The sequence below is a fragment of the Triticum aestivum genome, chromosome 2A (assembly GCF_018294505.1).
Source record: "Triticum aestivum cultivar Chinese Spring chromosome 2A, IWGSC CS RefSeq v2.1, whole genome shotgun sequence".
Classification (NCBI taxonomy): Eukaryota; Viridiplantae; Streptophyta; class Magnoliopsida; order Poales; family Poaceae; genus Triticum; species Triticum aestivum.
The window spans coordinates 739,194,538-739,209,824 of NC_057797.1; the positions used below are offsets into that span (position 1 = coordinate 739,194,538).

The window sequence follows — 15,287 nt, forward strand, 5'->3', positions numbered from 1 at the left end:
TGATACTGATTAGCCGTAAATCAATTTGATTTTGTTATGCCATTAAGGAAACACTATTTGGGATACAATACCCATTTTAGAACCGTTCACTACTAACAAATAGAATTTATAAAAATAACAAATAATAACAAATAATATAGTTAATGGTTCCAATTTTTCCTAAATTTGCTGTGACTGGAAATCCTTTCTCTTTTCAATAGAAAGAGAAGGTATTTAAGCAATGTGTGTTTTGAGATACAATCAATCGAAGAGAATAAAACTGGGTCCAATAAAAAACAGGAATGAATTTATTAAAAGGGATTGGAAAGGGATAAGTACAAAGGGATTCAACGATCTAAAAAAATCAAAAAGGGTTTAATAATCCCCTCCTACGAATAAAAATTAGTAAAATAATGTGGATGAATAAGATTTTGCTCTATTTTGGATCGGATTTGGCGGCATGGCCAAGCGGTAAGGCAGGGGACTGCAAATCCTTTATCCCCAGTTCAAATCTGGGTGTCGCCTGACCAAAAAAATACTTAGGATTTCTTATTGTACTGATTGAACTCGACAAATTCTTGCCCTGCATAAGCAAAGGAAAAGAACTAGGCCTGTCGATACTGGATTTTACCATAGTTCTAGTTCTAAAAAAGACTGTCAATTTCTTCTTAAAAATAGGGCTCTGGCAGGGTTCTGGGTAGTGGCCCAAACCGATACCAATAGGGATGAGGGATATATACTTATGAATTTCATAATTGATTCTATTCCGCAATTCATAACTACGAAAGTAAGAGGTCGGAAATCTTTTTATCCAAAGGTCCCTAAAGGACATTCCTTTTTTGCTCCTAGGATTGAAGAAGAGATTATACGAAAGACTATCAAGACTTCCTAATTATCTGACACTACCTACACTAAAGTAAGGTCTACTGACTCTGTCTGGAATTAGATTGGATAGGCTGATGGGAAATTTAGGAGTTGTGGAAAGAAGAGACTTTCTTTCCATACTTACGAGAGACTCCGAGTACTCAAACATTCAATCAGGATGGTCGGTTAGCTCTTATCTTTTAGAATAACTTAGTAAAAAAAGTAAAAGTAATAAAGAAAATGAATCTCCTAACTCGGTAGCCCATGAGGTTCCAATGGTTTGTTTTGGATTTTTTCAGGCAAGAAAGCAAAGAAGAAGGGAGGATTCTCTATTACCAACTTCCCCCATTGTCCTGTCCTCATTGGTCATTCATCTTTCCCGATCTAGTGCCATCGTTCTTCAAGGTGCCGGAGGGTTTGAAGCATACCTACTACTCCTCCCCTGAGCTTAGTTCAGAGTTGCCTCAACGCGCTCGAGTAATAACTGGGAAAATCAAGGCTGGACAGGTCTTCGAGCCAACTTCAGGAAGAAATGCAAGTGAAAGAGAATGCTCTCGAGGGCGCAGGAGTCTTTTCTTTCTTATTTGAAATCCAAATCGAAATGCCTCAACTTGATAAATTAACTTATTTCTCACAATTCTTCTGGTTATGTCTTCTCCTCTTTGTTGGAAGATGAGTACACATCGGGTAATCCGCCCACGAGAGCCCAATCACAAGAGGCTCATACAGAAAGCAATCAGCCCATAGCCCAATATCAAGACCACAGCCTATTATTCAAACCACAAAGGATCCGTCTTTCATCGTCCAATTGTAACGCCCTCGATGCGGCTATATCTCCCACGTGTCGAAGCACGACTTAGAGGCATAACCGCATTGAAAGCAATGTCGCAAGTGAGGTAATCTTCACACAACCCATGTAATACATAAGGGAAAGAGATACATAGTCGGCTTACAATCGCCACTTCACACAATTACATGAATAAAGCATTACATCATCCAGATACAATCAAGGTCCGACTACGGAACCAAAATAAAAGAAGAACCCCAAATGCGACAAAGGTCCCCGATCGACCCCAACTGGGCTCCACTACTGATCAACTAGAACGAAACAACACAAAGGGCAAGATCTTCATCGAGCTCCTCCTTGAGCTTGGTTGCGTCACCTGCTCGGTAACATAGGCACCTGCAAACTGGTTTTGAAAGTATCTGTGAGCCACGGGGACTCAGCAATCTCGCACCCGCGAGATCAAGACTATTTAAGCTTATAGGAAGGATGGAGTAATGAGGTGGAGCTGCAGCAAGCGACTAGCATATATGGTGGCTAACATACGCAAATGAGAGCGAGAAGAGAAGGCAAAGCACGGTCGATAAAAGTATGATCAAGAAGTGATCCTATAGCAACCTACGTCAAGCATAACTCCAACACCGTGTTCACTTCCCGGACTCCGCCGGAAAGAGACCATCACGGTTACACACGCGGTTGATGTATTATAATTAAGATCAACTTCGGGTTTTCTACAACCGGACGTTAACAAATTCCCATCTGCCCATAACCGCGGGCACGGCTTTCGAAAGATAATACCCTGCAGGGGTGTCCCAACTTAGCCCATGACAAGCTCTCACGGTCAACGAAGGAATAGACCTCCACCCGAGACGTTCCGATCAGACTCGGTATCCGGTACAACAAGACATTTCGACAGGGTAAAACTAAACCAGCAACACCGCCCGAATGTGCCGACAAATCCCGATAGGAGCTGCACATATCTCTTTCTCAGGGCACACTCAGATGAGACTAGCTACGAGTAAAACCAACCCTCAAGTTTCCCCGAGGTGGCCCCGCAGGCAGCTCAGTTCGGACCAACACTCAGAGGAGCACTGGCCCGGGGGGGTTAGAATAAAGATGACCCTTGAGTCTGCAGAACCCAAGGGAAGGTGGTAGGTTGTTAGTGCAAATGGTAAAACCAATGTTGGGCACTGCTGGAAGAGCTTTACTTAAGGCGAACTGTCAAGGGGTTCCCATTATAGCCCAACCGTGTAAGGAACGCAAAATCCGGGAACATAACACCGATATGACGGAAACTAGGGCGGCAAGAGTGGAACAAAACACCAGGCATAAGGCCGAGCCTTCCACCCTTTACCAAGTATATAGATGCATTAATTAAGTAAGATATATTGTGATATCCCAACAAGTAAACATGTTCCAACAAGGAACAACATCTCCATGTTCCAACAAGGAACAGACTTCAATCTTCACCTGCAACTAACAACGCTATAAGAGGGGCTAAGCAAAGCGGTAACATAGCCAATCAACGGTTTGCTAGGACATGGTGGGTTAGAGGTTTGACATGGCAATTTGGGAGGCTGACAAGCAAATGGTAGGCATCGTAGCATTGGCATAGCAAGAGCGAGCAAACTAGCATAGCAAAGATAGTAGTGATTTCGAGGGTATGATCATCTTGCCTGAGATCCCGCAAGGGAGAAGAACGAATCCAAGAAGAAGACAAACGGTCGTAGTTGAACGGATCCTCACAAACGCGACGTTATCGGAACCAACCCGAAGAAGCAATCACCGGAAAAGAAGCACACAACATAGTAAACAAACATCACATAAACATGTCATGATGCACAAACGAGTATGATGCATGACCGGTTTAATGAAGCATGGCATGGCAAAATGCACAAACAATCCTACAAATTAAGTGGAGCTCAACATGCAACTCCGTTGCATATTGACGAAACACCACATGACTTATTAGTTCTCGCTCGTTAGGTACTCAACAATATTAAATGTTGTTTAAGCATGGCAAGTGGTGAAGCATAATATAAACTATACCATCTAAACAATTTAAATGGGGCCGGATATAAAAACAACAAATCCGGTAAATCCCCATATGCATTTAGCAATTTAATGCAACAACAAGTTTAAACATTTTAATTGTTATTATCATGATGCGGATGACATATGCAAGTTTTATGCATTTTTATGAAAATGTTAACATAAGCATGTTATGAAGCATTTGGTCACCATGGCGGAACAAAAAGGCTGCCACGGCGGCGAAACAAAAATGGTGCCACGGCAACATTCCGGTTCCGGTAGCTCATGGAGATACCGGTGCAAAAGGAGGCGTGCGGATGTGCGCAACATGCTAGAGATGGTGGGGTGCTCCCGACTACCGGGTTCCCACGGGACGGTGGCACGGCAAAAGAGGGGCATCGCAAGGATGATTCGATCACAGAGCAAACGATGCATCTCATTCATCACATGCATTAGGTCACGGGCGTCGTCTCGGGGTTATACCTTCGAAGCGTGCGTTTTCGAAGCGAATCGGTTCGGAGGGGAAGTAGTCGTTCACGGGCGTCGTGGAAGTAGTGGTACACGTTCATTTTCGGAGAGGTACTTGGGGTCATTCGAACTTGCCGATCTCGTCATCTCGAAGGGGTACTTGACGTTCTTAGCGATTCCGAAGACGAGGTAGAGGTACACTTGACGGTTTTCGGCGACGGTAGTGGTACATGTTCTCGTAGATGTTCGGGGTCGTCACCATTCGTAGTCGATGTAGTTGAACTTGACGAAACCCTCAGCGGCAGTAGTGGTGAATGGTCTTTGCTTCGTAGTCGGACTTGACGAATCCGCGTAGTGGTACTTGTCGGTCTCGGTCAGGGCGTTCCTGGTCTTGAGGAGGTCCCCGAAAGAGAGCTTGGCGGCCATGGGGACATGGAGCTGCGGTCTTGGCGTCGGGCAGGGGATCGAAGGCAAACGAGGGGTGCGTGTGGCCCATGGAGAGGTGCAGCAGGACAGAGCTCGACGGAGCAAGGTGGACGCCATGGGGCGAGATGGCGATGGAGGTGGCCAGAGGAAGCGAGGAGGAGGCGGACTTGACGCGAGCTCCCGGTGATGGGGCGTGACGTAGGGGAGGCAGACGAGGTCCCGGACGGCAGCCTGGGGGTGGATCCGGGCGGCGGCTGCGCGACGAGCTTGAAGATGACGACGGGAGGCAGCAGCAGCGGATGAGCTACCGAGGGACGAGGCGGCCGGGATGGACGGGACCGGGCACGGGGCTTCAAGGCGAGGAGGGCACGACGGCGGGTCGGGATGAGGCCGGACGCGAGGACGAGGCGAAGAAGGAGCTGCAGGGGAGCGGCTAGAGATGGTGGGTCGAGCGAGGGAGATGGGATCGACGAGAGGAGGGAGGAGCGTGGGAAGGTAAGAAGGCGCGGCGGCGGCCTGGACTCGCCGGCATCGAGGAGGTGGAGGCGCGAGGCGACGCCATGGAGGACGGCAGAGGAGGGGGATCGAGCGAGAGATGCTCCTGGCGGCGGGGGATGGACGAGGGGAAGAGATGGGGATCGGGCAGGGTTAGCTAGGGTTAGGAAAGGTGGGGCGGCTGGGCTGCTGGGATTTAGTGGGCCGGCCTGGTTAGACAGGCCCAAGAGGCCGGCTGGGCTTCTCTTCTCTCCCTCCTATTCTTTTCCATTTACAAAAAAAAAACAGAAAAGAGAAAGAAGAGAAAGAGAAGGTAGGGGTGGAATCTGGGCATGGAGACAATTTTCCCGGACTCACAAAAATGAGCTCGATCCAGGAAAAATAGAAGTGGGCATGATCGAAAGATTAAATTCAAAATCATTTGAATTTAATTCAATAGGTTTGAACTAGGACTAGGATTTAGAAGAGTCCAAAATTGTTGAGAATTTAGGAGGAGCCTCGATAAATGGAAAAAGAAATGTTGGCAAAGTTTGGGGACCAAACTTGAAGTAGAAAGGGAGTGGGGATTTTTCAAGTGTGTTATGGTGAATTCCAAAAATGGAATATTTACTATAGCTCTCTAAATATCGAGAGGATATGTTATAAAGAGAATCACCATGTGAATATCCCTCGATTTAAATGGACCAAAGATCCATATGATTTATTTAGTTGAGTTGCAAAAGATTTATGAGATGATGGCATGATGACATGATGCAATGCAAATGATGCAACAAACAAAACAAATCACACGACGAAACTCGGAGTCGCTGGAAGTCTTCTGGAGCGTCGGTCTCGGGGCGTTACACCAATCTTCTCGATCGAACATATTGACATCAATACTCCTTTCCATGGCCATTCACGGCCCGCGAAGATCAACCACTCGTGCCCGAGATCACTATCCAATCAAAAACCAGACTTCCAAGATCCATCTCACTCAGACCCTTTTGAATGTAGCGGATAACAACGGAGTGGGGCTATCGAATTGATATGTATTCGAATCTTAGGAGCTGGTAATCACTGATATGCTCGTATTGGTGACGTTATTGTTGCTGTAATCAAAGAAGCAGTGCCCAAAATGCCTCTAGAAAGATCAGACAGAAGTAAGACGAGCTGTAATTGTACGTACATGTAAATAACTCAAACGTGACAACGGTATGATAATATGATATGATGACGGTTGTCATTGATCAAGAAGGAAATCCAAAAGGAACTCGAGTTTTTGGTGCGATCGCTCGGGAATTGAGACTTATGAATTTCACTAAAAGAGTCTCATGAGCTCCTGAGGTATTAAAAATACTAGTAGTAGAGACTATGATATAGTAGGGTATCAGAATATAGATCAATTAGTAGATTGTGTCTGATGCATATACATGAAAAAAAAGAATAATTAGATAATAATAAGAATAAGAATTCGAATCTTAATAAAAGGAAGGGTTCGAATAGCATCTACTAATATTACCGAAAACTTTGTGAAAATACTTCTACGAGAAGGTTTTATTGAAAATGTTCGAAAACCATAGGGAAAGTAACAAATCTTTCTTGGCACGTGCCCCTGCTCCTGGTCTTCGAACTAGTCATTAATGGTCGGCAACATAGGTACCCTTTTTCGGTATGCGTTGCGAACACTTTCATTTTTAGCGTCTCATCTTCTCTGGAGAAGCTCAAATAGAACGGATAGAGCAGATGGTCCAACTACAGAACTTCTTCTTTTTCATTACTTCCATGGTCGTGCCCCGTGGCACGGCAGCACCCGTACTATTGAAATGGTTCGTCAGTAGAGATGTTCCCATTGGTGCCTCTTCTTCCAATGGTACTATAATTCCTATTCCTATCCCTTTATTCCCTTTTTGGTCTATCTACATTTAAGGAAATTCATACGCTCCATGGACAGAGCAAAAAGTGGAGTGTTGGTCAAAGCAGGCCGCCCTATTCTATTACCAGACAAAATGGAGAGAAGCTCATCCGCTAGAAATGCTTTATTTCGTTTCGTTCCTGTTCTTCATTTCCTTATTATCGAATCCATGGGGGACTTGTCATATTTAGAATCTTTCTGCGGTCTGCTATGTTTACAATTCTTTCATACTCTCTTCTCTTTACCACGCGATAGGTCAGCGAAGCGTGAGCGGGCGCTCCGAAGTAAAGGCCAAACACTTCGGCCTAAGGGGAATGAGCAACAAAATGACAAGATGGGGTGCCCCGGGCACCCCCATATAGAAAGAAGGGTCGAAGGTTTTGGGCCTGTAGCTTTCCCCGCCCCCCCCCCTCGTCGAGTGGTGCTTGTTTGGGGGGTGTGCCACCAGAAAGCGGGCTTGAAGCTCTCGCCTTACCAACGAGCCGACTGCTGATGGCTGTTGGTCACGACTACTACAAAAAAGTGAGGATGAATCTTTCTATTTCACATGGAGGAGTGTGCATCTTTATGTTGGGTGTTCTTCTGTCGTGCGACCCGATGGCTTATGTGCGACCTGTGGCCCACGCCTCCTATTCTATTTGTTCAGGGCTGGCGGCATGAACTCTGATTCGATCCGGGTATTCAATCCCGCCACTGAGATGCTCAATTGACTCCTTAACCTTGATAGGAAGATGGCTTATTCCAAAATTCGTGCATAAGGGTAAGGAACTTTGGATGAATTAATGCGAATGGGTGTAAGCCTCGCTGCTCGGAAACACCCAGTGCTAACCACACTGAGAGACACGAAAGCGCAGGTAATGCCAGTTGGCGAAGTGGCGTTAAGCATCCCTAGTGGTACGCAAAGAGAGGTCGTGATGATATCATCTACGTCTGTACCGCTCCTCGTGGAGTAGATCCCACATCCAACCAACCCTTTTTTGACCAGGGAATGGGAGAATTCCCACTACTGCTAGCAGGCCAGCCAGGCCGTGAGCGCGGTGGGAACGGGCTTCCCAAAAAGCGAGCCCCGGCCCGGGTCAGCATAGAATGGGGTGGACGGCCCTAATGTTGTGTTGGCCGGGTTGCGGGCGGATAAAAGCGGACGTGGGGACTCGGGTCGGGGCACAGCGTAACTAAGAGAGCCATTCCATTTAGGGCGAGACAGAATGGGCGGGCACAAGTGGTCTGGTGTCCGAGCCGATTGGTCAGACGACGACTACTGCACATATTAGATTCTATTAGCCGCCTATCCCGGAATGGACTGGGATGGAATAGAAAGAACACGAAGCAGCAAGCAAGGGATGAGTGCTTTGTTGCTAAAGCGCATACGTTTTCTTGCTGGGTCGGTTTGTTTTTGGGGGGGTGGGGCAATAAGATTGCTTCTTCACAAGCTTATCCCCGCCCCCTTTCCTGTCAGTCCCGACCGGCAGCAGTTGGGTCTCCCCATCTCTCCTCAACTTCCCCGGTCTTCGGCCCGAGCTGTATGAGGCAGAAACTCGTCCCACGTACGGTTCGGAGGCCGAGCCCCACCCCTGCAATAATGGTGCGGCTTAGGTCAACTAATACGAATAAGATACAGTTCACTCAACGATTGCCCTTGGGTCCCGAACTCCATATGGGGAAGGAACGTTGTTGTTTGCGAGGTCTCGATCATTTACATGGACCCACTTCTCATTCCATTTGTGGGAATTTGATGATTTATAAACCGTCCCCAACGAGCGAAAGGTTCATGTTTGAACATGATGAATCACTTCGTGCCGACCTGTTGCCCATAAACTTTCCTGCCTCATATGAGAATGGAAAACTGGAAGATTTTCTGCATCGGCGGATGAAGAATCACGAACATAAGAATTTCTGGTTTAGCATGTTCCCAGAAAGAAGATACTTTTTTTCCATTCGAGAAACGAGGAGCACGACTGAAGTGGCTATACATACAAATCCATTTACGGATCTATATGCTCCAATTGGAACTGGAAGTTCCAGAACTGGCGGCTGGTATACCACCATAATGAAATTGCCTTTTATTTTTAGTATTCATATAGGATTTCTATTGGCTTCATCGGGAGGCTCGCGTAGTTTGTTACGTCAACTCCAAAAGGATAAGTTGCATTGGAATCGAGAAAGTTTCGTTCATAATTGCATAAAAGGAGTAAAAATAGTGGCTGCGGCGCGTCGAGGGTCAACCTTTGATATCGAATAACCTTTCAAGCCTTCCCCAATGGATCTCTATCCTCCTTTGAAACCAATAGAAGTTCACTGACCATCCCTGTCAAACATAACCCAAGGTAGGATCGAGAGGAGAAGAATAGGACTCTTGCTAGTATCATAACCTCTCGATGGGAGAATGAAACCATTAGATTAGTGGAAAGAAGAAAGAATGGGAAGAAACCAGCCAACTTACCAAGAGGAAGAAATGATGACCACTTTTTGTATTATCTCGAAAGTTTTCATTGGATCTAGAAGTAATCACAATGTCACTTTTCGCCGGAGATTTCATGGTAGTTTTTGGAAACTTCAATTGATTAATGAGGTCAGGAGACTCTATAATTCGAATGATATGTGGAGAGAGCGGGGCGTCTTAGGCGAAGAAATCGATACCATGGTGTCGCATATACACGAAGGTTATTCTTCATTTCATCCCAAATTGGTATACAAAACCTATAAATATGGTAGGGGTGGTATGACTTTGCAGGAACATTTCACTCTGGAAAGGCAAGATGAGCTTGGCTATTGTTGTGCCAGGCGCCCACTCATCAATGCTGGTGATTGGCCTTGTATGGCTGCGCCATCTCTTCCAATAGATGTACTACTTTTTAAAGCGTTAGCTAATATCTTAACGCGGGAGTTTCTAGTGATAAGAAACAATCTTCCGTCTAGATTATTTTATTATAATTAAATGTTGGATTACCACCAAAGGTTCTGGGATGGTCAAAGTGGTGTAGAGAAAATAGTCTGTGTGGATTTGAGTCATAGTATCCGGTATGTTTCTATGGAACGTCTATGGAATACCTTAAAGTGTCTACACAATCTGGGTGTGATTTCCCACATCTTAAAGGAATTTCTATCTCTCCCGATATATAATGCTGCCACTAACCTCCGAATTCCTCATTCGAATTGTATACCATTGATAGGTGAATTGAGCGACGTGCTCCTACATCTCTTTTTTCAACATCAATTCGATAGGGAGGTCCTGAGCCGGTATGAAGGTGTTCTTTATACAAGATGGGACACCAATGTCCTTCTAGCTTCAACACGCTATGATTCATATCATCTTGACCGCCCTCAAATTGTGGAAATCTTAAGGCATGTAAATCTAAGTGGATTTATTTCCGTGATTGAACGTGGTGGCGGGGGCATGCACGTGAACCCTGAGAAATCTCAGATATTCCTCAGTGCAGATGGTGATGTTAGTATCCCTCAACTAAGCTAAGGTGAGACTGACTATGATAGTGAATGATTCTGGGGAATTGGATAGAGTAACCTATTCATAATAATGATGAGTATCCCCGGGGGCATGTCCTACTTTGTGAAGTAAGGTTCCAAGAAAGGGAGAGAAGAGATAGATGGATCTGAACCTGGAATCAAAGGGATCTGCGAAAGGGATTTTGAAGAATCTTACGTCCTTGAGAAAAGTAAAAAGATAGGAAAGGGAAGTAATGTCAAACCTGAAAAAGAATATGGCACGAGAGATTGAATATAGGGAGGAATGAATCGGGCATCAAGTAAACTAAGGCATCAAGGAAAGTAAGACTTGAGGATGGAAGGGAGGAAGGAACCAATAAGCCACCGTTAGTGTACCAGTCATTGGGACAGGTGCCGTGTGTTCGGTCTACCTGCCTTTAGTACGACCCGGATGAAAAGATGCTGACTTTTCTTAAAGGTTAGGCCAAATGATTCTAAGATTGAGGACCCATTCTATCCGGGCCTAAATGCTGGAGTTTCAGAATTCACTCTACTTCTTACTGACTTTCGCCGAATATATCCTATGTGCTTAACACATTGACGTCGGCGGCTAAGCTTTCTTTCTAATGGTAAGCCGGGGATCTAATAGTCCACTTCACCCTATCAAACTTGACCTCGATATAGGTTGCTTTTTGATGACTAGTTAATAGAATAGACGGTATCTATTATTTTCTACCTCCTCTACCTAGATCTCCTTTTCGTAAGGAGGGAGAGAAGACGGTTCTCCGGGACGGAAGACATCTCTCACTCGTACATATATGGATGGGTTTTCTACCTCAGAAAGGGATGAAACTGAGCAGCAGAGATTGCTAAAATAGCAAAGGGGATCCAGATTATTTCAGAACTCCAACTGAATGATGCTATACTCGAATCTGATTCTGCTGCAGCTTGACAAGGACCTGTGAAAATGTTGATATCTCGAATGCCTATCTTATTAAAATGGGGTAGCTTTACTGAAGTACTGCAAGAAAAGTATGGAAAAAAGCATAGTCGGTACTTCTTAATGCGGTACGTAAGCTGGTTATCCTGACTAACAATCATGCCTTGCTTGGATTTAGGGATTAGGAATTCTTATTGGGAAAGAGATTGGATTGGCATTCAAGTAGGAGTAGATCCTATTGGTCCAAAGTAGGCATTCTTGTATCAATTAAAGTAGCTATCTTCATGAAATAAGCGCTAAGATTCTAGTTCAAAGATAGGAGCATTAAGCTCTAAATCCAGTCAGTCCAGCTGGAAGTTTCACTAACTACTTAGGGAACTAGGGACCAGACCAGAGTTATGATTGGTGTATTCCATTCCTACCGTAATTGAGACTTGCCCTCGCTCGCGGGTGATTCCTTATAGCTTGATCCATGTGATGGCTGTTCTCTGCAATGAACCACAACATGTCCATGGACTTCACAGAGAATTGAGTGAATGCACTAAAAACCAAGAAATGACATAGCGAGAACTGAGCAGCTCGAAAAGCTCGGACTTCGTATACAGAAAGTAGAACTAAAAGCAGATGAGTAGAGATTGAATCGAGCATAGAAATAAGAGAGTTTTGCTTAGCACTGTTCGGTTCGTCTTTCTTTACAAGTCAATCTATGCATAATTCTATTTCTTGCAGCGCTGAATCCGCTTTTGAAATACAGATCAGGGGGCGGTATTCTTATTCCTTGGCTCGCCACTTATGAAACAAAACTAGATATTTCTTATTATTTTCTTAGGAGCTGAGCTCCGCATGCGGTTCAATTAAGATGCGACAAAACCTTATCCATTAGTCTTGGCGATGCCAGGGATGGAGGGAGTCATCAGTCGCACAAGCTTATTGCTAAAGCCAAGACAGGACATAATAGCTTCTAAGTAATGCCATTGTACCCGCTTTCATCATGCCCAACTCAAAAACCATTTATCCCATACTTCTTCTTTTCTTGTTCCTTCGTATGAATAACAGGAATCCCGGTTCGGATGGTTGACCAACATTATGATTGTGTATGAACTAGGGCTTTGGCTCAACACCTGCTGTCTTTCTTGCCCATCCTTTTGTGGTATCGAAGCTGTTCATTGAGATCCATAGGTTCACGTTACAACCCACCAATAGTCGATTCCAGAGCAGAAGGCGAAAAAGATAGGACGGGGACCCTTCGGAAGAAGGTATATGCCCGTAGTATCTAGAAAATATTCATGGTTGCAAGAGCGAGGTTAGTCATCCTCACCATCACCATCAAATACCGGTACTCGCTTTTTCTACAAGCTTGATTTACGAACTCGACCTTTCGCAGGAAGGAAGTTCCGTATACCATCAACGGAGTCAAACCGCTAGAGGGTCACATATATCTAAATACTAGTTCCGATCATACCAGTACTTACTTCCGTGGAGATACGAGAAAGGGGGAGAAGATGCGATTATGTATCATAAATACTAAGGCCAGACAGACTAAAAGGGGCTTTTGGATACGAAGAAGGTTTTCACGTCTTGCTTTGGGTGGTATGCTTCCTCACTGTTGCTATTCTGCCCTTTCCCGGTAGTCAACCACCAACGAACGCAAGGAGATCTGGACCTGCATGTAATGTTTTTTTGCCAATACTCTAAAGCAGCTTCCTTACATCAACATGGGATTGCAAAAGGGAGGGAATGGAAAAAGGCGACTCCTCCTTAGTAGGAATAGTAGCTGAGGCTGCTTCAACTCATAACGAAGCTATTCCAGCACATAAGTCCGGGATGATCTGAGGTCGCTGGTCTCACATGGAAGAGATACGAGCCTCCGCTGGATAAACACCAGAACTGGTATCGGCTTCTTTTGTTCGTAACGAACAAGCAATGGATTGGGGATTGCCAATAGAAAAAGATACAACCAACCAACAGCTTTTGGAAACCAGGATCACCCCCATTATAAAGAGAACACGGCACCCCTTTCCATAGGGGCTCGCAAAGGTATTATACTGGATGTGCGCAGAGAGCTAATGAAACTCCATTCCTTTTTCTCTATACTCAAGGATCTGCTATAGCTTGCTTTTCCAAGAGTATTGTATTGACCTGATTCCCCAGGAAAGAGTTGATGGCATCTCAACGCAAGAAGGTAGATAAGAATCCCTAGCGAAGATGTGCCGAGAGTGAGAAAGCCTGTCTTCCCCGAGATTATTTATTCCTCTTATTTCTTATATGAATAACTGAAATCAATCCTCACTTGTATTAACTTCATGAGTGAAGAGATAGAGAAACCCTCAATACCGGCACTGCTCCTATCAAAATCAAATAATTGGATTTGTTTCCCCACTTCCTCCACGGGATTCGTACATCGGATGAGGATTCCTACAATGGTACAACGGATCAATCCATTCAAATCAATGAAACCATTAGGTACGCCCCGGGATCTACTCTATTTTTAGATTTGCTAATGCCGAGATCCGATGCGAAAGCAAAGTGAAGGTTGTTATTCAATAGTTGTTGCCGGTAAAGGAACAACGGAACGGGTATCTTTAGCAAAGCAATTTGGATTGGTTGAATCGTATTGAGTTCCGGTCTCTTATAGGGTCTGTCTTTGTCCTACTTATAGTATCTTTCCTCCAGCCTATCGAAACTCGTGTTTTTATTAACCAACAACACATGCACTTTGTTAGAACTAAAGAAAAGGTTATTCAATCCACTAGTGCAACTGAAGTGAAGGAATTACCTATTCTGAACCTCCACAAGAAAGAGCTCATAACCACTTCTTGTGAACAGTTCTCCTCAACTGAAGGCGCACTACTTTTACTTATCAGTCTAGTCTCTCGAGGGCACTCTTTCGATCTCGAACAAACTTACTTCTCCGGAAGAGAGATATTAAGAAAACCCGATTTCCAGTCCTGTCTTAAGAACCCGACTCCAAAGAAAGAAAAAAGAAAAGCGGACTAAAAGAGAAAAACAAAAGAGAGATCACTTTCGACGATTGAACAGCACTTTGATATCCAGATTGGAACTGGACTTGAACCTTCATATCCAGATTTCACTCCACTTTCACTTTCATATCAGGAACGTCGACTTGCACTTTCAATAGTGAATTATTCACTTTTCGGAATTGGCTCATATTCACATAGGCCAAGAAAGACGAATAAGACCTCGAACTCCCTATTTCACGTATAATCGAGAGACTCATAATATCAGTGCCTTGGGTAAATGCCTACCAAAGGGAGAAGATTACCGAACTTTTTTCTGTCTTCTTCGCTTCCTAAAATATTTAGGGAACAGGCTGGCTTTCATGTTCATAAGTTCTCTTTGTCACATACATCCATCGCTTTTGTCTTTCTTGGCTTACTCAGGTGATCTAATTAATGGGCAAGCCCCACTCAAAGCAATTCAGTCCCGGAGCTCTTTCTTCTAAATGCGGATTCAATAGCACCGGTGACGAAAGCAAAGGATATTCAATCCACTTGTCGTCTTGTGGGCCTGCTTCTTTCCGTTCTTTCTCTTCTTTTGCAGAGGTGTGTGTTGCGCCACGCATACAAATTGTTTTTTTAGCCAAAGGGTGACTTTACCACTCGCTTCTGGTTCCAATGGATATGGGTTAGATGGATGGAGTCTTCCTTATTGAAGTGGGCAAGGCAAGCAGCTCCTCTCGAATAGGCTGATCGGTGATACGTGATTTTGGAATAAAAGCTAGAAGACTCAGCCCTCTTCTCATCTCAAAGCTCGACCTCTGCCACTACTACTGCTTCCCTAGCCAAGCCATACTTCTCATTCTTTGCTTGAATCCATCAAAAAACAAATTCCGTCGAGTTTCCTTGCATGGGTTGATTGACCTTGAAGTCCATATATAGATTCCCGTAGTTCATCTCAACTTGACCAACCATTGAGAATGGAACAAATAGGGGAGATGGAATTCTTCT

The 15,287-nt window shown here is 44.6% G+C and overlaps 1 protein-coding gene, 1 non-coding gene and 1 pseudogene across 2 annotated transcripts; all 3 read left to right on the forward strand.

Moving 5' to 3' along the window:
- The first annotated feature begins 433 nt into the window (after positions 1 to 433).
- Positions 434 to 504, forward strand: TRNAC-GCA (transfer RNA cysteine (anticodon GCA)). The gene has a single exon. It is a non-coding gene; the product is annotated as a tRNA-Cys (tRNA).
- Positions 505 to 6,227: 5,723 nt separating this feature from the next.
- On the forward strand, positions 6,228 to 7,509 carry LOC123190750 (cytochrome c biogenesis CcmF C-terminal-like mitochondrial protein; annotated as a pseudogene).
- Positions 7,510 to 8,382: 873 nt separating this feature from the next.
- Positions 8,383 to 9,368, forward strand: LOC123190748 (cytochrome c biogenesis CcmF C-terminal-like mitochondrial protein). The gene has a single exon (XM_044603461.1). It carries the CDS (start codon positions 8,461 to 8,463, stop codon positions 9,175 to 9,177), a length of 717 nt encoding a protein of 238 aa, XP_044459396.1. The 5' UTR covers positions 8,383 to 8,460; the 3' UTR covers positions 9,178 to 9,368.
- The last annotated feature ends 5,919 nt before the right edge of the window (positions 9,369 to 15,287 follow it).